The following is a 25,683-nucleotide window of genomic DNA, read 5'->3' as shown; positions in this document are numbered from 1 at the left end:
GCGCTTTAGATATATAAACTTTGAGTTTATTATTTCTGGGCTTCCAAGAAGTGAATGTAAAAGCTAACTTTAAGCATGTTTTTAAATAAGAGCTGTTTAAGGAATTTAACACCAGGTGTTCCTTAAACACTTGACTTGTGCAGCTAATTAAAACTTTACTTCTTAAAACATTGATAATGCTTTCTTAGTTTAAATAAAAGTTGATACTAAATGTTATGTATAGCATGCATTAAAGTTAAAGTTGCAGCTATCTTATGCTATCTAAAATTTTCGAACTTTGCAGGTATCAAAAATTACTAGTTGTTATAATAAATACTTAAAGATAAGTTTTAGTTTTAATCTATAACTCTTTCCTCATTTCAATAACAAATGCTCTTGGCTATATTTTGGCAAATTAAATTTTTTTTTGCAAACTCATGAAGAAAATTTCTCATAGAATATTGCTAACTTAGGACTAGTAAATTAATATAATTTTTTTTTATCATCATTATTATTAGTGTTACTATTATTAATATCATTTTTATTTTTGCTGTTATTATTATTTATAATTACAGTTTATTGTATCTGTAGTAGAAAATATTTATTCTAATGACAAAATGGCTGACAATGGTAACACAAGTAACACCAGTAGTACCAGAAATGGAAGCAATCAGCCACGACAAAGCATTCAAGTAATAAAACTTTCTTTTGTTGATGTTTCTCTTAAGTATCTTAACATATATTAGCAGTATTTTAGCATTGAACTATTTGCATAATTTTACATATTAAATCAGTATATATATATATATATATATATATATATATATATATATATATATATATATATATATATATATATATATATATATATATATATATATTGACACTTTTATAAAAATTTATTTAGGTTTTCTTATTTGCCAATCGAATCGATACTATCCTTTGGCTGATACGCTTATATATTATCTTTAGTTCATTTGCATTTTTTATTCCTTTGTTTGGGTAAGGATCTTTTTTAATGAAAAAATTTTATTTTTTATTTGAATATTTAATGTGATAGTTATAATTGGGTGATATTGAGTGTAAAATGCAATAAAATATCAATGTGTCATATACTATACATGTGTCATATACAATGTGTCTTATACTAATATTCTTGTTGACTATTAATGTATTAGTGTAAGTTAATAGTCACTCAAAGATAATTATAAGAAACCATTTAAAAGCGTTGCAAAAAAATTATTTAAAAAAACAAAAAAATTTATTCTCACAGTGTGAAGTTAATAACAACTTGTAGTTTAGCTCACTACAAACACTAATCACAAAATTGATTTAAAGTCTATAATTGTATAAATGCTATAAAACTTAATATAAATATTCTACAAAAGTATTTTTTTCTTTTAAAAAATTTTTTTTTTAGAGTTTTAGAGTTTTAAATAAGACAGTTGAAGAATATTTAACTCTTTTTGTATTAAAATTTTTAGAAATGACTTTAGTGCTTCTTCCTATAAAAGAGTTTTAATTGGTTCTGCTGCTATATCTGCTCTTCGTTTGCATCAAAGAATCCCAGTATGAGTTTTATTTCAAAAGGGGGCTTTTCTAATTAATAAAAATATTTTGTTAGTTATTTTGATATTGTGTTTAGTTTTACAGGTCAAATTTCAAATTTCATTCAAATTGCAATTTTAATTGTCAATTTATTTATCCAAAAATTAGGCTATTTAATGCTTGTTTAAATGAGCTGATTCTTAGTTAATTTTAAAGTTGGAAAACTTTTGAGCTGTTTAAGCATTAAAGCTGAAATTCTCCTTGAAGGATGCTGTATTTAAAACTTTATTAAAATCTTAAATATTGCTCATAGTCAATTTCAAAATCTTCATTAATTTGATATGGAATCTCTCATTCTTTTAATTACAAGTTGAATATTGTACTTCTTTAAAGTTACATTAAAATATTTCAGAAATATTTCAATGTTTTTTTTATAAGAAATACTTTTTATAGCAGTTATATAAAGAAGCACATTAAAAAATTACCAAGGTAAGAAAATCTAATATAGAGACTATTCCATACTTACTTTCGTATTGTTAAATTTAATAATTTCATTTAATAAGTGATTTTTGCCTGAAACATTAAATGCAGTGATCACTAACATCACATAACATCAAAGTGTGCTTTTACATTTAATTTGAAGTATGGAAATTTTATTGGAAATTTTTTTTAGTAAGTTGACAAAATATTGCAGCTTATGTAATTTTTTTCTGTATTTGCATGTAGAAGTCAAATTTATCTTTTTTTTTTCTAGAGGGTTCAGTTTACAATTCAGTTTGCGAAGGAGCTGCTGCTGCAGGACAGTTTTCACTACTTGATTTATAGTGTTTTATTTTTGATGAGTTATTCAACTTCAAGTAAGTTATTTGTTTATGTTTTCTCTCAAATGAATAGAATAACTGAAATTAGTTATCTGAATAATTGAAGTTAATTAGAAACTAGTTAGGGAGTCTTAAAGAAGTGCAACATAAGTTATCTAATTTAAAAAACTAATTATTAAATGACTATTTGCAAAATAAATGTTAAAATTTTTGTTTTTTCTATTTTTAAAATATATTAAGTTATAAAATGAAATATTGACTTTTTCTTTATTAAATTTATAGTGGTCTTGTTACCTATTGTGATGTTTGCTGTTATGCATGCTACTAATTATACACAAAAAATTCTTAATGTAAGTTTCCTTTTGTTAATAATAATAATTTTTTTTTTATTTTATTTTAATGTATTACCTAAGTTAAATTTCCATTTTACTACTTTTTATTTGACAAGACATTTGGCTAAGTTATTGTTACTTAAATTGTTGTAAATTTTTATTATTTATGTTAATGTTATTACAAATATTGTTATCATATCAACATTACTAGTATTACTGTTATATTATTACAAGAAATAGTATTGTTTTAAATATTATTGTTATTTTATTTATTATGATTACTTAGTTCTATAATGTCATAAATTTAGATCAGTGGTTCTAACAGCTTCTTTGCGGTGAAGTAAGTTTTTTTGTTTTTTGTTTCTTGAAAGTTTGAAAATTTTTAAAACTTAAGCCTTCTTACCTAGAATGCTAACTAGAATTAAATCTCAGTCTTGATACTGCATCTCCTAGATTTTCTTCTAGACTTCGTCAGTTGATAACTAAAATAGATCAACCAGAGAACCAGCAACAGTTACTGCAATTCATAGCTACAATAGAGATCATGATTTTCTTTACTTCTATATTAATGATTTTCAGGTAATTTTTTAAGCGTTTGGAAATGAAAATTTTATTTTATAGAGATTTTGTTGTGAAATTGTAGGCCTGCATTTTTTTTCTCATAGTGGACAAGGAACTTTAATTATCCCATTATTTTATTATCGTTTCTTGCAACTTCGATATGCTTCGAGAAGGAACCCTTACTCAAGGTTTGATTCTATAAACATTATTTGCTGTTTACTTTTTTTTTTTTTATTTACCATTAAAATTTTTACTGTCAATAACATTTTAAAATAAAGTTTCAATGCCAAAAGTTTTTTTTAGGCTTGTATTTGGTCAATTTAGAATGGGAATTGAGAGAATTGCCTGTCATCCAAAGTGTCCTTTTTTTTTACGTCGAATGTTATATTCAATGATTTCATTAGCAGCGAGTCTTTCGCCAACATACACATGAAGTTAATGCTTTAAACAGTGGTGAAGTGGAGTAAATTTTTTTTGCCAACATTTAGATTATTTTTAAATGTTGCTTCAAGCTATAATAACATTTATAGAAAGTATTTCTTGGATTACATTTTATTACTTAAAAAATAATTTTAATCAAATTATCTCTTTATTCATGTAAATGTTTTAGTTACTTACCTTAAAAAAATGGATGAATAGAATGTTAAAGACATTAAAAATGATCCTAATTATTTTAAAATGTTCAAAAAATGAATTAGAAAAAAGGATACCGGTAAATACCAGACAACATCTTTTAAGTTGCTTAAATTGTTAATGTTTTCAGTACGCATAAACATTGACAAGTTTGTATTTTATCAATACTTGATTTGTTTTAGAAAATATTTATTTAGTTAACATACTGAAACAGTTTATACTTGTAACAGTTATGCAGTTTTAAGATGTTTTCTCTACTGTTAAAATTTGAACAGGTTTGTAAAATAAACCCTGTTAAAATATTTAGCACCAGTGATGTATGGTAAATGCACTTTGAAATTATCAAAAAATCTATCAAAGAAAGCAATACTGTAGAGTGAGCAATAGAATTTATTTCATTTAATCGTATGATATCTAATCCCATGATTTTATATCTCAGTTTCCTTTCTATAAATCATTAGATGATAATACATATGATCAGGACTGCAGATTTTGGTATCAAGTTTACTAAGTTTAACTCCAACTTTTCTATCTTTAAATATCAAACTTTTTATATAATTTATATATATATTTTTATCACTTTAATTGCATGCTTCTAATTTTTACTCACAACTCCAAAGCCCTTATTTTATAACTTTAACTTCAATTTATATTGTTTTCCTTTCTCACTGATGTAGGAAGAGTTTTAAGTTGATAATTTTCTATTTATGAAATTTCTTTTATTCAATAAGTTTAATTGAAAACAACATTTTGTTTGATTTAAAAAGTTGAAGAAAATTTTGGAATAGTTTTTAAGGCTAATGGCAAGTCATTTTGTTTACTTGAAAATTTTTTTCTTTGGAATAAATTTGATTACAGATAGCCCAGCAATTTTGAATTGAAATTTTGAATTTCTATTTTTTATATTGAGTTATGTTTTAATAGCTAATCATAGGTACATTTAAAAAAACTATGACCATCTTGCTCCACATTGTGAACCTTATTATATTGACAGCATCCTATCTCAAATCTGCTTCCAGCAATCACTGTTTAAAGCATCCATTGTTTTCTACAAAAACTCCTTATAACTTGGTAGGAAATACTAATACTAATATTCCGATGCCTCAAGGATGCCATGCTATTCAGATCAATATGGTACATCGTCATGGCAACCGATATCCTAGCAAGTCAGACATAGGTTCAATGGTTGATTTATTTAATCTGCTCCAGTTTGTTGACAAGACTTTAGTGCAAAATATATCATTGCCTAAAAAAAATCCTTTTATCATTGAACATGAAAATTTACTAAATGAAGTGGGCGAGAAAGATTTTTATGATATTGGTCAAAGAATTCGCAAGCGCTTACCTCAATTGTTCAATAAAGGTTATTCACCTAGATTGTATAAATTTGTCAGTTCTTGTAAGACACGTTGCTTACAAAGTTCTAGTGCACTTGCATCTGGTTTGTTTGAAGGGACTGGAGCTCTTGGAACATGTCAATTTCAACCTGTTGCAATAGAGTCTCACTCATGTAATAAAGATATGGTTTTAAGATTTTTTGACTTATGTCAAAAATATATTCATAATGTTAAGAAAAGTGTAGCATCACTTGAAGAGATGAATTTATTTAGCAAGCATCCAGAGATTGAAAGGGTTATTAGCAAAGTGGAAAAAAAACTAGGACTTTTCCAAAAGATTAATGGGAAACACTTAGAAATAATGTATTTGTATTGTGCTTATGAAATTGGTGTTTTTAATGGAAAAATTGATACAGGGTTATGTTCACTGTTTGATAAAGAAGATTTGTATGTTTTAGAATATTACTTGGATCTTAAGCATTACTACCGTAGATCTGGAGGTTTTTCAATAAATTTCGAAAGCAGCTGTCCTCTGTTAGTAGATGTCTTAAGCAGTTTAAAGAAAGCTTCTTTAAATCAAACAGATTATCGTGGCATTTTTCGATCTTCTCATGCTGAAACAATTATTCCATTTAATGCTATTCTTGGTATCAACTTGGACAGTAGCAAACTAACTGCTAAAAACTTTGAGAAAATGAAAAACAGGAAGTTTCGTCCTAGCTGTATATCTCCATTTTCAGGAAATATTTATTTTGTATTGTATGACTGCGGTAGCAGGAAACATAAAATTCAACTTTACATCAATGAATGGTTAGTTAAAATACCTTGCTGTGAATCTGAGCATGACTGTGATTTTGATACTTTTCTAAAATGCTATGAAAAGATTGCTAATGAATGTCACTTTAATGATATCTGTAGTTTAGATAAAACAGAGCTCTAGTTGCAGAATACTTCATCTATAAAATGATTGTTTTAGAAATAAATGAAAAAAGTTAATACTGCATTGGTGATAATTTTGAAATGCTCTAATTTTAAAAGCTTTATTGTTAAATATTTAACAAAATTTTTCAAGCATTATTTATTCAATATGTTCAGTTTTAATATTTTTAATAGGCTTAAAAAAATAAATAAACTACTTGTCTTGTTATTTTGTTAAATTTTTTTTAAATGTTACATTTTTTTACTTTATCTGTAGTAACATTCCCATTTTCTTTGCAAATAATTTTAATTTATTTTCATAATTTAAAACTAAGTAGTTGTCCATTTTTAGATTTATAATTTGTCAGTAAATATATGTTAGTAAATATTTAAAAACATACCTATTAGACATTTAATTATAAGTAGATAATTTTAATCTGATTTCTTGATTAACGTTATAATTAACTAATGAAGTGTTATATAGAGTATATACCAGTGTATGAGTCGAGGCTTTAATCTGTTTAGAATGTTAGAAAAAAGTGACCTCATATACACTAAGTTTAAGGTTTACACATTGACATTTTTTAAAATGTTCTTTCAATACCTTTTAGTTCAAGTTTTAAAAATCAAACCAATTAAAGAAGTCTTTTAAATAAACTATTTAGTAAAAAATAGTTTAAGTACAATCACATTTTTCTTGTAAAATGCTTGAAGGTCATTTTGCTATATTCAAAAAAATTTTTAAATTTGCAGTTTAGTGTTGAAAAATATTTTCCACAAAGAAGTCTTTTCTTGATGCCAATTAAATTCTATTTCTGGGTCCATATATTACTCTCCAAATCTTATGTTAAAATCATCATTTCGGTAGCAAAAGTAGTTCCGATAAGATTTTTAATAGCTGGTTAGAAAAAGCAATACGTGAAAAACTTTTATAACTAAATTTCATATTATTAAGTTAAAAAAAAACTATTGTTTTCTTTTTTAAAATGTTTTTCAAATGCACAAGAAGACAAAGGTATATCTCAAATCATACATATTTTCAGTTAAAAATAGGTTGTCAACTTATACACCTGGTTGACATACACACTAGGTTGTCTTACACCAGTTGGGCTTTTACAGCAGTATATACAGTAAATTGTTCAACAGTGCCTCAAATTAAGCATATAAATAAATGCATATTTATGTATGTAAATCTTATTCTGTTAAATTTGTTTTTTAATTCTTCTAAATTGCATAGATTTTTAAAAAAAGGAGTAGACAATCTTCTTTGTTCCATTGTGCATATATATGTTATAAATTTAAAATTTATCATATTGGGATTATATATTTCATTAATAAATTAGTGCATTATGTAAAGAAAAAAAAAATATTATAAAAATAAAAAATCTTATGTTATTCAAAAAATGCTTCTGTTCGTTTTAGGAGATAATTATGATATTACCACTGTTACTGTTTGTTGATTTCATAAAAGCCTCATTTTGTAATGAGTGTTTTAACTACCCATTATTTTCTTCAAAAACCCCATATAAGTTAGTTGGAAATACAAACTCTGATGTTAAGTTTCCTAATGGTTGTAAACCTGTTCAAATAAATTTAGTTCACCGTCATGGTCACCGTTATCCTAGCAGCAAAAATATAATTGAGTTTGATGACATGTTTAATATTCTGAAATCGATTGGTAATATATCTTTGCCAGATAATATTCCTACTAAAAACCCTTTTACTATTGACCAAGATAAACTTTTAAGCAAAGTGGGAGAAGAAGAAATGTACAATATTGCACAGAGAATTCGTAAACGGTTTCCTGAGTTATTTACTGAGCGTTATTCACCAGCATCTTACAAATTTGAAAGCTCTTGTAAATTACGATGCTTGCATAGCTCAAGTGCATTTGCTTATGGCTTGTTTGAAGGTACTGGGGTTCTTGGAGCATGTTCTTTTCAACCTGTAGCTGTAGAGACCAGACCATGTGATATAGATCTGGTATTGCGATTTTTTGATCTGTGTCAAAAGTATATTGTAGAAGTGGAAGATAATAAATCAGTAGGTGATGAGATGAAAAAGTTCGGCAAAAGTGCTGAAGTCAAAGTTGTTATTAACAAGATGAAGAAAAAGCTAGGACTGCCTTCATTAAATCTAGATATAAAGTTATTGAAATCTATGTACTTGCTTTGTGCTTATGAAATTGGTCTCTTCAATGGAAGTATTAATTCAGGTTTGTGTTCATTGTTTGATAAAGAAGATTTGCATGTTATTGAATACTATTTGGATCTCAAACATTATTACCGTAGGTCATCTGCTTTTTCAATAACTTATGAAAGTAGTTGTCCTTTGTTAGCTGATATTGTAGCTAGTTTAAAGATGGCTTCTTTAAATGAAACTGGAATGTTTCGTGGTATTTTTCGATCTTCTCATGCTGAAACAATAATGCCTTTCTTTGCTTTGCTTGGTCTAAATATAGATTCTGTAAGATTAACAGCTAATAATTTTGAGGAGATGAAACACAGAAAGTTTCGTCCAAGCTGCATATCACCATTTTCAGGAAATGCCTATTTTGTATTATATGACTGTGGTAACAAAAAACATAAAATTCAACTTTACATAAATGAATGGTTGGTTAAAATACCTTGCTGTGAATCTGAATATGACTGTGATTTTGATACTTTTTTGAAATGTTATGAGAGCATTGTAGATAAATGTCACTTTAATGAAATTTGTAATTTAAAGAAAACAGAGCTTTAGTTGCAGAGTATTTAAAATTATTGTGTTTGTGTATTTTAAAAACAGTTCATTATTTTTTCAATCTTCTTGTGTTATGAAGATTTTATAATGGTTTTTCTTCAAAAGTTTTTCAGCTTTTTTTCTCAGAAAAATAGAGAAGTTGGGAACAGAGAACTAGAGTAGATTTATTTTATGAAGTTTACAATATTTTAAATTTTTGTATGAAATGTAGTTCAAAGTGCTTAGTTGTAGATAGGATGTTTTTTAGTATTTATTTCCTTTGTTTTAAGAAAATTTTACTCTTGTACTATGTTTAGTTGATTGAGTAAATTAATGCCCATGTTTTTGCTGTAAATATTTAATTGTAATCTGAGTGTTTGAATAATTATACTTAAAATAATTTTCATTGCTCTTATTTTTTAAGCTTACTAAAAATAAGAACTACAAAACTATTTGGTTAATAAATTCTTCATTGTTCTATGTTTTTATTTTTATTTTTTTTAACTTCATATGTTCTATATTTTTTATTAGTTACACATTTTTTTAAATAATTACAGATTTTATAAATGCAAAATAAAAGGAAAAAGAATCCTGGTATTATTGTAAAATAGTAAGTCTTTATCAAAGCTTTTTTAAAATATTGTTCTGTTTATTTTAAAATACTATGATTTAATAAGTATAATTTTTATCTAAGATATTTTTATAGAGCAGATGAAGAAGTTATTTAGTGAACGATGGACTTGAGAGAGGAAAATCTTGAACATGACTTAGATTATGTTATTCATAGTTGGTCTTCTTATTCATCCAATTATCATCCTCGGTATTTCTCTTATGATATGCTTTTCTTTGGGTCATTTGTTCTTTTTTTCAGTTTTATAAAAATTAATTTTAGATTAAAATTTTTTTCAATTTTATGATATTAAGAATTATTTCCAGAAATATTAAAAATGATTATCCTAATGATCAATCATCACGATGGTCTTCCGACAGCAACTATCCTCCCCAGGTAAGGTACATTGTTACTGTATATTTAACAAAGTGGTCATGATTTATAGACTTACAATAACTAAACTTATAATACAAATCCATGTGTACTTTGTGTTATGCTTATAGTATATTATATTGAGACTTCTGCATCCAGCTATTGTTACTACAATCACATTTGGGAAATATGAAAAAACACATGTTTGCAACTTACAAAAATTCACTATAACAGGTGGTGCAAGTCCTGATCATCAAGTACATCTTTTAACAAGGTATATTGCTTAATTTTTATGGTTTGTTACCCTAAAAATTAATGTATTTTTTCTTTTCCATTTAATGCGTACTTATAAATTACTTTATTATTATACAGTGGGTTGAAGAACGACAATAAGAAAGAAACTTTTTCTTTGAAGCACGAGCTCCAAGGAAAGAAATTTGTTTGTGGATACATCAAAGTTGGCAAGAGCTTTTATTTTTCTTTCTATTCACTTTTGCAGCAAATGTTTTAAAAGGTGTTCAGTTATAACAAGGAATTTTGCATGTCTTTCTAATATACTGTGGTTATTTAAACTACAATACTGTTTGAATTCATTAATAAATATTTGAAAAAAAACATTTGTATTTTTAGTACCCGTTGCCTCATGGGGTCCCAGTTTTAATTTTAGTATATGGCATATTAGGCTGTCTGGAATTGATGATCCTAAACTTGTTCAACCTTCTTTAAAGTGGTTTAACAATGTGTGTGACTTCTTTTCTTTTGCTTCATTTAGTTAATGATTTTTTTGATTTACTTTAACAAACTTTTATTGTTTACAGTAAAAGCATGCATATAAGTAAACTTTTACTCATCTATTTGTTGTTTGATTGTTGTGATTTTTGTTTAAAATTTATTAGTATCGGGAACAAGAAGCCATACGTCTTTGTTTAAAATATTTTCGTCAGAAGAACTACACAGAAGCATTTAATGCTTTGAAAAATGAAACAAAAGTATCTTTGGAAAGTCCTGTTCTCACAAACTTACATACCAGTCTGGTATGTATTACTAAACTTCAGTTTTAAAAAACTAACTAAATCTTAATCTGATTTAAAATTTTATTATTTATTTGAACTATTTATCAATTTTTTTTAGGTCAAGGATGGTAATTTTGAGGAAGCTGAAGGAATTATTAAAAAATCTGGTAATTAAAATTTGTTAAACTGAAACCAAAAATTCTTTCTTTTTTTTTCATTCTTGTTTTTTTTTTTTTTTAAAAAAGGGTTTTTTATAAAGTTGAAACAGAACTTAAAATTTTTTATTTTATTAAAATTTTAGCTTTTTTATTCAATGAGTATATTTGTATGCAATCTTATCAGCCAAGATGGACACCATTGAAATCTCTCAATAGAGGTTAGCTATTGTTTAAAAATTCTGAGAAGAAGTGTTGCTTTATATTAGTCTATACGCTATGCATGTTGTATTATGATATAAAGTGCAGTCTATGTTTTGCTGTTTAACATTTTGTTTCAAATATTTCATTGAAGAAAAAATCATTTACACAGCTTTTATAAAGTTTGCTTTAAATTTAAGCATAGTATTTTTAAACCAATACAATGTGTGCTATATATGTTATAACAGTTGTAAATAATTTTCAAAATTTGTAATATTTTTAATTTAAAAGATTTTATTTTGAACTTCTTGTGTTTTAGTAAAACTAACACAGTAAATTATTAATGAAAATGATGAAAATCAATCATTATTTTCAATCAATAATTGATTAGCAAAAGACAGAAGACTTGTTTTGCTGATCATTGTGTAATTTATATCCTAGATTTTTTCTCTTGAAAGGGGGAGGAAAAGCATCACTTTGATCAAAATTAGAGTTAACTTCTAAAACTTAAGTAAATACTGAAGTAAATAAACCACATTTGTTGAAAAACTTTTGCTTAACAGTTTTTCAGAGGATTTCCAGGCCCCATTAGTTCTAGTTATTTACTGTAACTGCACCCCTAGTTTCAAAGTTTATTTAGTTGTTGTGTTTTAAATTGTTCTTTATTTTTTAAAAATGTTTTTATTTTAACTTAAACTTAGATGGCATCGAAGTTTGTGAACAGCCTGGAATGAGAGGTGGACATCAAATGTGTATTGATGAAGAAAAACAGCTCATATTTTTAATAGGAGGCTGGGATGGAACAAAAGATCTTTCAGATTTTTGGGTTTATAATATCAGCAGTAGTCATTGGCATTGTATATCAGAAAATATTGAAGCAGATGTGAGAATTTTTTCCAAAAACAAAGCTTTGTTTATCATACACCATTTGTACATACTGTTTATAAGACTCTGCTACCTAGGTTGTTTGTTACGTAAATGTTATGCATATATATCTACATATATACATAAAATGTTACATATGACAATGTAATTTGGTTACAGATTGTTTGATTTAAAATGATAATTTTATTATGCTACACAAAATCATAAATAGGGAGGTCCTGCTGCCAGATCTTGTCATAAAATTTGTCTTGATACAAAGCGAAGACATCTTTACATACTTGGTCGTTATCTTGATACTCAAGAAAGATCAAAACTTGCTGTTAAGGTTAGGATATTGTATTTGTATACAATTTTGTATATTTTTTTATACTCTTTTGTATTTTTTTTTTATATTCTAAAGGTAAAATTATACATATTTTCCTTTTCAAAATAAATCTCTCAAAAATATTTTGGTAGAGTGATTTCTTCAGATATGGACTGGAAACAGGTATTTGGGAAAATGTTTCATCAGATACATCCTCTGAAGGAGGTCCAAGCCTTATTTTTGATCATCAGGTTTGTAAAAAATGATCATATTATTTGTTTAACTTCAAATGTTTTTTAGTTATGTTCATTTAAATTATTTCTTTTAAACTGATATTTAGATGCAATATGATGCTGTTACAGAAAAGATCTTTGTGTTTGGCGGGAGAATTCTAACAACGTATTCTTTTATTCTGATCTGTTAGTCTTCTTTTGCAGATTTTATTCTAATAAGTTAGTCTTTTAGAGCAGATTTTATTCTTGAGACTAAATTTAACTTTTAAAGCTCTCTCCTTTAAAGGATCTTAAATGATGATCAGTCAACAGAACCGTTATTCAGTGGTCTGTTCGCTTATTATACCCAAACTAATGTTTGGGTGAAGTTGAAGTAAGTAATTTCAGTATGAACTTTAATATATGAAAATTCATTCTTTAATTGAATACAATCTTTTGAAAATTTATTTTCTATTAGGGACGATTGTAATTGCGCTCCATCTAATGATCAAATACTTTCTAGAAGCGGTCATTCTATGCTCATTGATCAGGTTTGTTTTTATGATGAAGAAGGTTATAAAAGAACGTTTGTCTTCATATTGAAGAGGACTGTGAGAGCATTTTAGTTTTTGAAGGCTCGATTTTGATAATTACATTAATTAATGTTTAGGAACTTTTTATGTATATTTTGCACTAACAGGAACTCTGTTCTGTAATTATTTTTCAAATGTGATAATTATATTTAACTGTGATATAAGTCACAATTAATTAGTTATGTAAGAATTATTATACACAATTCACACAACAATTAGCACATTTCATCGTTGATATTGTGATAACATTTCAGAATTTTTTTTTTCACTTTCAAAGTTATGCAAGCAAAATGAAATCCTGTTTCTTTTTATTTTCATAATGGTTTCCAGATAGCAAATGATTAATTTTGTTTAGTAAAGCCTTACAGGCTAATGGATTATTTAACATTCTGGCCTTTCTATAGTTAAAATTTTTAAAATTAGCAAATGGCAAATATTTTTTATGTGTTTAACTTATAGTAATTTATTCTGAGTTTTATTCTAATTTATTCTTTCATGGCGTGGAACAATTTTGGTATTACCAAAAAACTAAATAGTATAGGAAGACTGTACAACTGCATGCATATTTAAACACTTATAAATATTTGTAAATGCATTTTTTGTTAATGTTTGATTGCTTAAAATTATTATATAGTGTTTTAATTTTCAATAGGAAAGGAGATTGTTATATGTATTTGCAGGCCAACGAGGGAGAAACAGGGAAAGTGTTAAGTGAGTAATTCAGGAGTAATAGGAGTAATATAATATAACAGGAAAATAGGAGTAATCAGGGGTAATTAAGTAAATCAAGAGTAATTTTTCAATTATGTTAAAAATTTAAATTTTATTTTTTCATTTAAAACTTACATTTAAAAACAATTTATAGTGAAATTCTATTGTTTAGAGCATTTGTATTTTTTTTTTTCTCAGCGATTTCTTCTCATACAACATTGATACTGGTGAAATTACAGTATTAGTTGCACTGGCAGACAATAAACTCTGTAAGTTTTTTAAATGTTTAAACCATACAGCCTTAATTTCCAAAGAAGAATCTTTGTAATTCTTAGTATGTATTGAAAAACATCAACATGTGCTCAATGCTTATGAGAATCCTTTCCTTTTCTGCTTTTTTTTTTTTTGCATTTTGATATTTGATTGAGCATACAACTTTCAGACATGGGTATCTTGAAAATAGCTTCAAAAAATTACAATAGTTTGATATAAAAGGATTTTTAAAGTCTTTTCAAAATAAGGTTTTTGAACTTTTTACAAGAGTGATTTAATTAAACTTTACATGGATTTTAATCTGAACAACTTTTTTTACACAAAAAAAGTGCTGCCTTTTCATGAAGTTTTTAGCAAGTATGGCTTTTTTCATGAAGTTTTTAGCAAGCATGGCTTTTCATGAAGTTTTTAGCAAGTATGGCTTTTTTTAAGTAGTAAAGTTCTACTAAAAAAATTTTTTTTTTTTTCATCTTTTTTTTAAAACTTCTATTCTTGCTACCTTTTTATTTCTGTGGTATTTAAATTTCTGCGATGTTTAAAATTAATAAAAGAATTCTCTTCAAATGTTCTTTTGTTAAAATTTCTTTTAAGTTTGAGTGTTTATTCATAAGTCATAGCTGCATAATATTATTACAACTATTGCTTTAATAATATTATTTTCATTTAATATTGTATATTATAATTACTATTATTATTCTTTTGTTAACATGGATATTTTTATTATTATATCGTACTCACTTTTGTTTTTTTCTAGTAATTTATATACAAATAGCAATTGACATGCTATTAATATTATAATTGTATAAAAAAAACAATGGTAATAATAGTAGCATATTAATTATTAGTTGTATCTCTAATACCTATCTGTAACTTTGTATCTCTAAATTTCTTTTTTTGCCATTTTGTGTTCAGTTAGAAAATGCAATTTTGTCAAATTCTTTACAAATAAAAATTTGACTTGCTGAAATAAAATCTCCAAATTAATTAATTTCATTTAGTACCATCAGTGGGTTTTACACAACGCTCAAACATTGATTCAAAGTTGGGTGAAATTTATGTTTTATCGGTAGGTGTGACCATAACCAAGTTATGAAGTATATCTTTTATGTGCAATATTTTTTATATAAGCATTTCAGAATTCTATTTCTATGTTAAGTTCATAAACTTTCGTAGTTTAAATTTCTAGGGATCAAATCGTGAGGGTGAAAACAAAGAGGATAGCATTCGGAATTCTTTTTGGGTTTACAATATTAGCCATAAGAAATGGTTTGTTTCAATAAAAATGAAGTTTTCAGAATCTGTTTTAAATTTCTTTAACTTATTCAAACTCTTTGGATTGTAGGACATGTGTATACAAAAATGAAAATATTGACAAGTTGTGCTGGAAAAAGATGACCAAAATCGAACCACGACCACGTTTTGCACATCAACTAGTTTATGATTCCATAAATAAGGCAAGTAATGTATATGCAGTAGCCATGAGATTTGAGCAACAATTAATGAGATTTACATAAAAGAGAAGTTATATTTGGAAAACATCTTTCAAATTTCAAACTCGATAAGAATCGATTATATTTTCCCATCAACTGTTAAATATTTTACAGTTAAAAAGCTAGATTTCATTCCATTAATTTTGTGCAGTTTTGAACTCTTACTGTCAAATATTTAAGAAAAACACCTTGCTTTCTGAAATGTTTTTTTTAATTTAAAAGTCGTGTTTTTTTTTATTACCTTAAGGTCCATTTCCTGTTTGGCGGAAACCCAGGTCACTCCGCATCATTGAAAATGAGATTAGATGATTTTTGGATGTTAAAGGTATGATTTGATTTATTTTTATATGCAAGCTCTATTTTTCATTCAATAACTGTAAATAGTTATTTTTTCTACACCACCAGCTAGAGCGTTCAACAATTGAGGATCTTCTTCGTTACTGCAGCTTCATCATTCGAAAGCTAAGGTATTTTACATTAGTTTCAATTTCAAGGATTTAAAATAATGCAATATAATCTTATATATTTTGAACCTACTTCTTGAATGTTATCGAATTATTTTTTTTTTTCTGAGTTGAAAATTTATCTTTTAGCAGTGTAATATAGGTTTAGTTTGGTCGCAATATATTTTTAAAATAATTTCCACTGTTTGGCCCACTGTTATCATGTAGAAAAATATTATTTAAAAGCTAATACTGCTTTTTGTACCGTATGTGACCGCAAATTTCATAAAAAATTCGGTGATTTGAAAATAAATGTTCCGTTATTGTTTTTGCGTATGTCGTCTGTTATTGTTGATGCAAAAATCTTTTAAAATAAAAGCAGATGAAAAAACAACCCAAAAATGAAGATGAGTAGTAAAAATAAGCCCATTTAATGAACTTGCTATGAATAGCACCACGCCCAAAGTCTCTGAGTGTTGTCTACACTGATTAAAGTTTTCAAATGACTGGTCGTGTTAACAAGAAGTCTGGCAGTGGTTTGAAGAGATCAGTTCGAACTGCTCAGTTGATCAAAGCAGTTGAATTTCTCGGAATCTAATACGTTTAATGAAGAAATGGCCAGAAATTGTTTACTGTTAATTCTGTCTCAAACAGCAGAACCAATCATTTTATTAGTCATCGACCAATCCAGGCAGTCCCAGAGCATGTAAAGTATATATTCAAAATCAAACATCCGGCCTCAGTTATGTTCAGCCTGATTTGTTCTAATGGTCTCAAAATGCCTCCAGTCTTCATCAAATCTGGTCAGAGAGTCAACACCAATGAGTACATTCAAATCCTGGAGAACCATGTCAAGCCCTGGATTGATGTCCACTACTCTCCAGATGACAATTTGTGTTCCAGCAGGATGGAGTACTTCCACATACACCCCAGAAGACACAGAGGTGGCTCTAGTAGAACCTGCCAAACACTGGTCAAAACACTGGTCTTGGATCTCCAGATTTGTTACCTCCTGATTATTCAATCTGGGCGTATGTAGAGTCGAGGGCTCGTCAACGTCCCCACAACAGTGTCAACTCCGTAAAGGCTCCTATCAAGAAGAAGTGGGATAAGGTATTGCAGGTTCAAAGATCGACTTGAAGATGTGATTGAAGGAGAGCATATTGAATAAAAAATATTGGAAGTTCTAAACAATTCTTATTAAATACATTTTTTTGTTTGATTTAAAGTTTTTATTCTACATTAATTTTTGTCAAAAAACGAATAAATATCTAAAGTTTAAAATGAATGAAACGATGGATATAAAAAATGTAGCTGTAGCGAGCTTTTTAAGCTTGCTACAGCTACATTTTTGAATTAGCTACTGCTGCTCTCATTGATACGAATATTATCACAAAAGGGGTTTTATCATTGATCAAAACAAAATTAAGAGAACACAAGAAAAAATTAGAAAAGAGTTGACATAAAAACATGAAAATGAAATTGAGTTGTATTCTTTTTCACGGTAGAAAAGATGAAATTAAAGTCTTTTTCTATGTCTAAGACATGTACCAGAAAAAATCTGCGCGTGTTCTGATGTGGTGTTTACGGAAACCGTGCATCATTTTAAATAGCTCATTGTTTTAAAATGTCATTGTATTAACGTTATTCAAAATTTAAACAACTCTGTTATTAAAACAATTAGTTTTCATTGAAACGTCATCAAATCAAGATAAGAAGCGAGAAAAAACTTAGCATTTTCTTGTTGAAAATCCTGGTGTATCAAACAAAACAATTTCTAAAGAGCTGCAGATTACTTTGAGAACAGTGCAGAGCGTTGTGAAATGATGTAAGGACACAATCAATTAAAAGAAAATCAAGAAGTGGAAGAAAAAAATGTTTTGTTAGACGAGATCTTGGTAAAAAAGTGAAAGATGCCTTAGACAGAAAACCGGAGATTTCTGCTAGAACTTTAGCGAATAAATTTAAGACAAGTGCTTTCACTATACAAAGAGAAAAGAGAAATTGTGGCTATAAATCTTATAAAAAGAAAAAAGTTCCTTGTCGTGAAGAAAACCAAGAAAATGTCACAATTCAATTTTCAAAGCTGTTCTATAAAAAATTATGTGCTAAAAAGTCATGTTTGATTATTGACGATGAAACCTATTGCGCTGCATATTTCCGATCTCTTCCAGGACACCAATATTATTCAGCAATTATTCGCAAGAAACTGAATTCCAATTATAAATGCATTGGATTGCAAAAATTCGCTAAAAAATTCTTAGTTTGGCAAGCAATTTGTGAATGTGGTGAAAGAAGCTCCTGTTTTGTGACTACGGGAAAAATTAACATAAAAATATACATAAAAGAATGCCTTAAGAAACGTCTTTTACCATTTTTAAGAACACACAGGGGTAACCCGTTATTTTGGCCTGATTTAGCATCATGTCACTACTCTGGGACAACTTTAAACTGGCTTAGGGAACATAAAGTAGATTTCGTTGAAAAACACTGCAAAACACCAAATTGCCCAGAACTACGTCCTATCGAAAGATATTGGGCTCTTGTCAAAGGAAAACTAAGGTTCAATGTAAAAGAAGCCAAAAACATTTAAGGCTTCAAAAATAAATGGATTAGAGCTACCAAGAAAGTCCAGCCGAGTGTAAAACGCAAAGTGTGTGTGTTCTCTCGTACAAAACTTCACAGACTTTCTTAAGTGAAATTTAATAATATTAATGTATGTACTTTGAAAATATATAAAACATTCAATATTAAAATACAATAGTTAAATAAATATCCTTTATAATGTCCGCGCAGGTTTTTTCTGGTACATGTCTTATTTGGGTGGAGGGACCTATCAACTTAATCAGATGCAATTAATAAAAAAATAAAACTCAAGAGTTTGTTAACATTACTTTAGCTATTTTTAGAATGGTATAGGGTTGAGCTTTTACTGAGTTTTAAATTTACCGGTAAAGTGGTAAAAAAGTTCATAATTTATCGGTAAACAGTGGTAAAACCGATAAAAAAAAGATAAAAAATGCTTAGAAACAAAAACCCATAAAATACAGTAATATGTAAATCAAACACAACATGTTTAGTTTAGAGATTTACTTTTTAATGAAAAAAATTGAAGAAATAAAGCGTAGTCACAATCTGAATCGAATTTTTGTCATAAATAATCCAGCAACAGAGAAGGCTCGCGCAGACTCTACACTTGTTGGAGGATAGTCTCTAAGCATGGCCTAACTATAGCGACAGGCCGAGTAAACGTACGGCTTTAAAGAAAACTATAGGCAAGTTTTTCTTTTAATAATTTGTAATATGGCGCAATCAAGGAAAAGGACGTGGTCTTTCAATTTGATATGCAATGAATTTCAATTATATTGTATGTGCATTAAATTTACTTTATTTTTAGATCTAAATAGTTAGATTTATAAAATATGGTTTTTAAGTGTTGTATCTCAGGATGCAGAGGTAACTACGATGTTACAAAGTCTGTGAAAGTTTTTCGCCTTCCAAATGAAAAAAATCTGGATGAACAAAAAAGATGGACGAAAAAGTGCTATACTTTGAGATAATATTCCAGATGGCCCATATACTTTTATTTGTGAAGACCATGGCCTAAAAAACTATGAAAAAAAGTTTTTAGTTTACGGAAAGTTAAGACCAAAACATCCACCATCTGTATTTTCTTGTGTTAATTCAAGTCAAATTCCAACTCCACAGGCACCACCAAGACCAACAAGTAAATCATTGCCATCTTTTAGAAGTATTGTGCCTGATGAAATTGAGGGTTTTGTAAAAGCTGACAAAATTTCATCCTTCGATGATTTGTGTAAAAAAATAATGTCTAAACCTATATTTTTTTCTTTTCCAACAGTACCAAATATCTATGAAAACTGTTTACATCTTCAATCTGCTGATACATTAGACAACTTGGGTGTTTCAAAGTTTATTTTAAAGATAAAAAATGATTTATCCTTTGATAGCTACCACTGTATTATTAAGTGCACCATAAAACCTCTTTCTTACAATCATATAAATACTATTGACTGTATTAGTTGTCTCCATGCTGCAATACACTATCTGAATTCTTTACCAATTGATCACAAAAAATGTATTATCATTGAACAGATGTTAAGTCTGAACTCCTTAGTGCTTATTGGTGAAAGAAATATTCTTCTGATATGGTTGCCAGGGCATTTGAGTATTTTTCATTGTCAAGAACTCTTTATTCTTGATTAAGTGATGACTATGAACTACCAAGTATATCACTAATGACAAAATTGACATAGAAAGTTAGAAATGTTGGAGAAGATGATTTTTTAAAGTTATATTCTGACAAATGTTCTATTTCTGATGAAATTTATGTTAAACCACATTTAACATATCAAGGAGGTAACATTTTTGTTAAATCTCTCAACTCCCAAAATGAATTGGCAAAAACAGTTTTGGGTTTAATGATTTGTTCTTTGTTTGATGGAAAACAGTTTTTGTATAAACCATTACCAGTAACAGGTTTAGATGCTAAGTTTCAGTATGATCAAACAATGCAATTAATTGAAACAATAAAAAATTGTGGTGGTTCTGTTGTTGCTATTCTTTGCGACAATAATAAAGTAAATAAAAATATTTTTGGAATGTTTAATCTCCGTAATACTCGGTGCACTAATGATAATATTTTTCTTCTTTATGATTTTATTCATTTAATAAAATCTATTCACAATAATTGGCTCACAGAGAAATGCCAAGAACTATTTTTTACTTATCAATGTGTTTCAAGAACTGCAAAATGATTAGATCTTAAAATTTTTTAATTTGAAAAAGATGCTATTGTAAAACTGTCTAAACTAAAAGAAACTGCAATTTTTCCTAAACCAATCGAACGTCAAAATGCGTCAACTTGTTTAAGAGTATTTTGTGATGAGACTGTAGCTGCTTTAAAAACTCATTCATCCATAAAAAATGTTGATGACACTACAGTTTTTTTATCTATTTTTATCAATTTTTTTAAAATTGTTAAGGTTAAAGGACTTTATGAAAACATTTGTACTAGAGATGGAAATCGTGCTGTTTTTTCATCAAACAATGATGAATGGTTGAACTTTCTTTTAAATGTGGCTGGTATGGTCGAAAAAAGGGCACCTGAAATACAAGATCAAAGAATAAAAAATTTAACCAAAGATACTTCTCGTGCTTTTTACCATATGTGTCATGGATTGCTTGAACTAATGAAACATTTACTAATTACAAGTCATAAGTATGTTTGTCTTGGACATTTTGCTAGTGACCCTATTGAGAAAGCATTTAGAAAACTTTGACAAGAATCAGGTGCCTATTTTATAAATGTTCAACAAATATTGCAAAAAGTTGACATAAAAAAAAAAAAACTTTGCTTAAATATTAGTATCATAGCTAATGATTTAGAAGTTTCATCAAGTCATTTGTGTGACAAATGTAATTACGTAATGCAAGATGATATTTTGTTGAATGTTTTTCATAATCTTCTTGTTATTGAAAGCGATTTGTTTAAAGAAATTAAAATGTCTTTGGTTTATATTGCTCGCTATGTCAGTAGAGAAGATCCTCTAGTTGAAGATACATCATTTTGTTTTGACCAATTTGGAGAATATATCAGAGAGATTAATCATGGCGGGTTAACTTTGCCTGGTGATAACATCTGCCATTAGATATTTTATTTGTATATTTTATTTCACCATCTTTATAAATGTGTCTGTCGTGTTAGCTTATCTAACAGCTTTTTGATTTTTCAAAAAAACATTGCAGAATCCTTGCCAATATATTTTTTAACAATTATTACCATCTTTACTCCCCGTGATCTTCAAAGGAACCCAAAATGAAAATATTAAAACTTAAACGTGATATATATAATATTGTTTATATTGTTATAGGCAAAACTAAAACAACAGAATCAGTTTCTGTTTTTTTTCAATCATTGGTTAATCAAACACTTTTGATATAGCTTAACCAATGATTGAAAAAAAAACAAAAAACAACAGAAACTAACATTTTCAAACATTTTTGAGCATTATTAAAAAAATCAAAATTTTCAGAAATTTGTTGAAATCATTTTACTGGTGAATTGGTAAAACAATTTTACCGATTTACTGGTAATTTTTCTATAAAGCTCAACCTTAGTTTGGTACCCTCACCCAGAGTCTGTTCTGAAAATTATACTCTACAATCAGATTGAAGAGAAAGAAAGAGAAGCCGTTAATAAAATAATTAAATTAAGATGAATATGATCCATTTTAATTTGCTAATTTTTCAAGGTTCAAAAGACTCTCATAACATCATCATGAAAGCAACCTGTTTATCGAAACTTACAGACTAGAGTAATATTGCTGAATCCTCTCTACCATGTTATCTATCTGCTAGGGAATATCATCGGGACCCGAATCCGATTGATGATAGAATCTGTAAATACCCATTAAACTGAGTAACTGAAATCATAACCGATGGAGTTAGGAATAACAGATGAGAAATCGAAACCGAAATATTATCGGTTGCCTGTTCAAGAATTACTTTTTGCAATCCCCGAAAACTCGTTATCCGTTCTGTAACTGGCATCATGACAGTTCGAGTCTCGATAAAAACAACAGTAATGGTATTCAATTATTATAAAAGGGAATAAATATTAATCTTTTTAGAATCATTAAATTCAAGTAAGCTTTTTGGAATCGTTTAATGTTTAAAAAAGTCGCCATTAATCGCAGTAACTATTACGGAATTAAAAACTAGAAAGTTCCAATTTTCAAGCTTTGATACCAAAGTTAAACCTTAGAACTTTACCAGGTAACTCAGTATCTCCATTGAGATTGGATGGAAAATTTCCTAATTTTTGGGCATTTAAACAGAATCAATCCAAATGGTTCATCTAAATTGCATCGCTTGGTGGTATTGTCAAGTGAAATCGCCTAAGCAAACACACTTTTAAAAAGACCTTTTGTTTTCTACATGTATTAGGATTCAAAAGAAAAAAACCGACTTCTAGTCGGTTTTGGAAAACTATTTTCCGAGGCCCGACGCAACTCCCGGTGTTTTCGATTTCGCACCAGTCGATGCATCAGTAGGAAAAAAAATAGAGTTAAAGTTAAAAAACTAGAAGTATGAAAGTCAGCATTTCTATTTTTCATGCTACCATTAGAAACCTTTCTCAAATTTATTATACAACGCTTAATTTTGGAAGACGATGTATATCATGTTAATAGCTGCAAAAATTCCTGTCACTTTAGTTCTTTTATAGATTTCAAGAGATGTCAGAGGAGGACCCATTACAAGCTCTCACTTACTTGCAGGTATTTTCCAAATTTATATAGAGGAAAGTTTAAAAAATTGTTGCTTAAAAATGAACAAAGATGTGTGTTTTTAATAGGAAGAAGTTTCTACAGTGATTGATCACTCAAATGAATGTGAAAGAGAGATGGTTTGCTTTTTTCATTTTCAGAAGTTTTAAAAAACCTTTTTTTTTTTTTTTTTTTTTTTTTAAATATATTTTTTAAAAAGAAAGTGACAAATATTCTTTACTCTAGTTTGAATCGTTAATTTCTGTACTGTTTGCACAAACGTCGTCGCCATCTTCGTGTAACATCAGTTCAGGTTGTCATTATAATTCTTTTACAATTTTTGAAAAGTTCTAAGTTAATTGCATCAGTTACATGTTACTTATGAATTTCTCATTGCTTTAAGACGGTCCTTCACAGATATATCAAGCTAGAACCAAGGTAAAAGGTTATTGACACTAATTGATTCGAATTTTGATTTGTTGCTAAAAAAAATAATACTAATAGTAGAAATATTTGCTGTAACAGGTATTCGATGAATTGACCACATATTTCCCGTCGCACATGACTCAACCTTGTGGTACTATAACCGATTTCATCGTACTTTAAGTTGAATATGGTTTTGAAAAAAATAATTATAACTTTTTGAAACATGTAAAATGGCTTCTACATAACTTTGATCAAGCAAAGCGGTTGCAGCGGCATCTTATAACTTGTTATAAAAAAAGGTTTATGTTGAGAATTTTGTGAGTGCTTTAAATGTAATGCTAGCTATATAAGCATAAAAAAGCTTTCTGGTTGTACCTGTTTATTTATTTGTATAAGTGACAATTTTTTAAACTTTAAAAATGTTATGTAAATTTTACATCATTGCACCTGTGTTTGTAACTAATGAGTTTAGCTTTCGCTTGAAAAAAAATGCATATGGATATCACAAACTGAAAAAAAATGTCCACCAAACTACCAAACTAAATTAAACATTTTGCAAATTCCATTCCTCTTCATTACAATTGTTAAAAAAAGAGTGAGGTAACTTTGACACGTTTTAATAAAAACTCTGAAGTAAATTATTTCCAAATATCACTAACTATTTAGATTACTGTGCACACCTTAGAACTCGATCTCCTACATTATTTATGATATCAGCCTGATTGAATGAAATTCACTTGAATTTGTGTTTATTAACTTGTCAGTGTTATCCCATATGCGGTGTAATGGTGACACATGCTTATTTGCATTTGTAAATAATCTTAATCAAGTGATAATGTCAAATCTGATGTTTAGTAACCACTACATTCATAAGCAAACTTCTAAACAAAATATATACTTAAATATCTAAATAAATCAGTCTTATTTTGTTTTCCTATATAATAAGAACAAGTTTATATATATATATATATATATATATATATATATATATATATATATATATATATATATATTTGCCAAAATAACAGAGCTTAGAGGAACGTTATGCACTTTGTATTCTAATCCTATCCGGCCTAGCAGGTGGCAAAGAGAACCAATCATTCACGAAATATTAACTCAAAAAAGTTAACCTATCATACACGAAACATTGACATAAGTTTTAATCCAAAAAGGTTTCGTCGGTAGTACTAATATTATCAACATCAGTTCAATATATATGGTCATATAAACAACCGTTTTTTGTTGCGGCCATAGCCTATGGTATAGGCTCTGAAGTCGATTATTTCTCTCCACTTACTTTGGTATGGGTAAGTAGGCTTCTAAAGTTGCAAAAACATTTCAGCGTGTGAATAAAAAATTTTTTAACCAATAAAAACATTGAACGTGAAAACGCACTGTTTTCAACACACATCAAGTGGATTTAAAGTACTACTAATGCTTTTCAACAAGCACATCAATTCTATTCTAACTGATAACGTCAGCTTAATTTTTTGAAATGCAGTAATTGTGTCCTTCCATAAAAATAATTCGAACCTTCAAAAAAAACTCTTTTCATTAATTAACTCCTCTAACTATTTAATCAGATAAAGTGGAGGTGTAAAGTGGAGACACAGCACACTAAGTGCTGTCAGTCTAACAACAAACCTTAGTAGACAAGATATAGAGGTAAATGTTAACCAGTTGCTAAGCTGAGCAGATCTTAAAGAGTATTGTGCTTTTTTCGCAAATTGAAACTCAATATTTCAGAAAATAGTGTAAGGTAAAATTTAGAATATGCAAAGTTGTATAGTCATCATGCAACAAAAAGACCACTCATATAGGCAAAGAACCAATAAGCAGATTTAGAGTTCGCAAAG

The 25,683-nt window shown here is 28.0% G+C and overlaps 4 protein-coding genes across 7 annotated transcripts; all 4 read left to right on the top strand.

Annotated features, from left to right (window-relative positions):
- Window positions 1-195: 195 nt before the first annotated feature.
- Window positions 196-3,900, top strand: LOC149891660 (transmembrane protein 33-like). The gene is made up of 10 exons (XM_090077112.1): window positions 196-283; window positions 571-671; window positions 887-981; window positions 1,464-1,548; window positions 2,282-2,384; window positions 2,631-2,698; window positions 2,989-3,020; window positions 3,146-3,259; window positions 3,346-3,429; window positions 3,545-3,900. Exons 1-10 carry the CDS (start codon window positions 211-213, stop codon window positions 3,672-3,674), a joined length of 885 nt encoding a protein of 294 aa, XP_089933238.1. The 5' UTR covers window positions 196-210; the 3' UTR covers window positions 3,675-3,900.
- A 576-nt stretch (window positions 3,901-4,476) lies between these two features.
- On the top strand, window positions 4,477-6,368 carry LOC145183427 (multiple inositol polyphosphate phosphatase 1-like). The gene has a single exon (XM_080058812.2). The coding sequence runs from the start codon at window positions 4,826-4,828 to the stop codon at window positions 6,149-6,151; it is 1,326 nt and encodes a 441-aa protein (XP_079914938.2). The 5' UTR covers window positions 4,477-4,825; the 3' UTR covers window positions 6,152-6,368.
- Window positions 6,369-7,482: 1,114 nt separating this feature from the next.
- On the top strand, window positions 7,483-9,250 carry LOC145190936 (multiple inositol polyphosphate phosphatase 1-like). The gene has a single exon (XM_080067845.2). It carries the CDS (start codon window positions 7,561-7,563, stop codon window positions 8,869-8,871), a length of 1,311 nt encoding a protein of 436 aa, XP_079923971.2. The 5' UTR covers window positions 7,483-7,560; the 3' UTR covers window positions 8,872-9,250.
- A 30-nt stretch (window positions 9,251-9,280) lies between these two features.
- Window positions 9,281-24,201, top strand: LOC145193246 (muskelin-like). 4 transcript variants are annotated; one of them, XR_016449423.1, is made up of 27 exons: window positions 9,281-9,460; window positions 9,557-9,670; window positions 9,787-9,856; window positions 9,964-10,106; window positions 10,205-10,293; window positions 10,463-10,572; window positions 10,729-10,866; window positions 10,964-11,012; window positions 11,147-11,221; window positions 11,903-12,084; window positions 12,298-12,411; window positions 12,543-12,641; window positions 12,731-12,809; window positions 12,910-12,996; window positions 13,081-13,153; window positions 13,848-13,906; window positions 14,105-14,175; window positions 15,178-15,245; window positions 15,366-15,445; window positions 15,522-15,633; window positions 15,917-15,994; window positions 16,075-16,136; window positions 23,362-23,413; window positions 23,491-23,541; window positions 23,648-23,714; window positions 23,805-23,839; window positions 23,927-24,201. XR_016449423.1 is itself a non-coding variant. In XM_090077110.1 (27 exons), exons 2-27 carry the CDS (start codon window positions 9,585-9,587, stop codon window positions 24,005-24,007), a joined length of 2,190 nt encoding a protein of 729 aa, XP_089933236.1. In that variant the 5' UTR covers window positions 9,281-9,460; window positions 9,557-9,584; the 3' UTR covers window positions 24,008-24,201. The 4 variants fall into 4 exon arrangements, 2 of the variants coding, with proteins under 2 accessions (XP_089933236.1, XP_089933237.1); XM_090077110.1 differs by having other exon boundaries at window positions 12,731-12,789; XR_016449424.1 differs by having other exon boundaries at window positions 9,346-9,460; window positions 9,545-9,670.
- The last annotated feature ends 1,482 nt before the right edge of the window (window positions 24,202-25,683 follow it).

The sequence above is a fragment of the Hydra viridissima genome, unplaced genomic scaffold, assembly GCF_058129835.1.
Source record: "Hydra viridissima isolate aposymbiotic clone 2 unplaced genomic scaffold, HvirCarnegie_v1 scaffold_2, whole genome shotgun sequence".
In the NCBI taxonomy this organism is placed as follows: Eukaryota; Metazoa; Cnidaria; class Hydrozoa; order Anthoathecata; family Hydridae; genus Hydra; species Hydra viridissima.
Note: the sequence above shows the minus strand (reverse complement) of the source record. Positions and strands in the feature narration are given on the sequence as shown.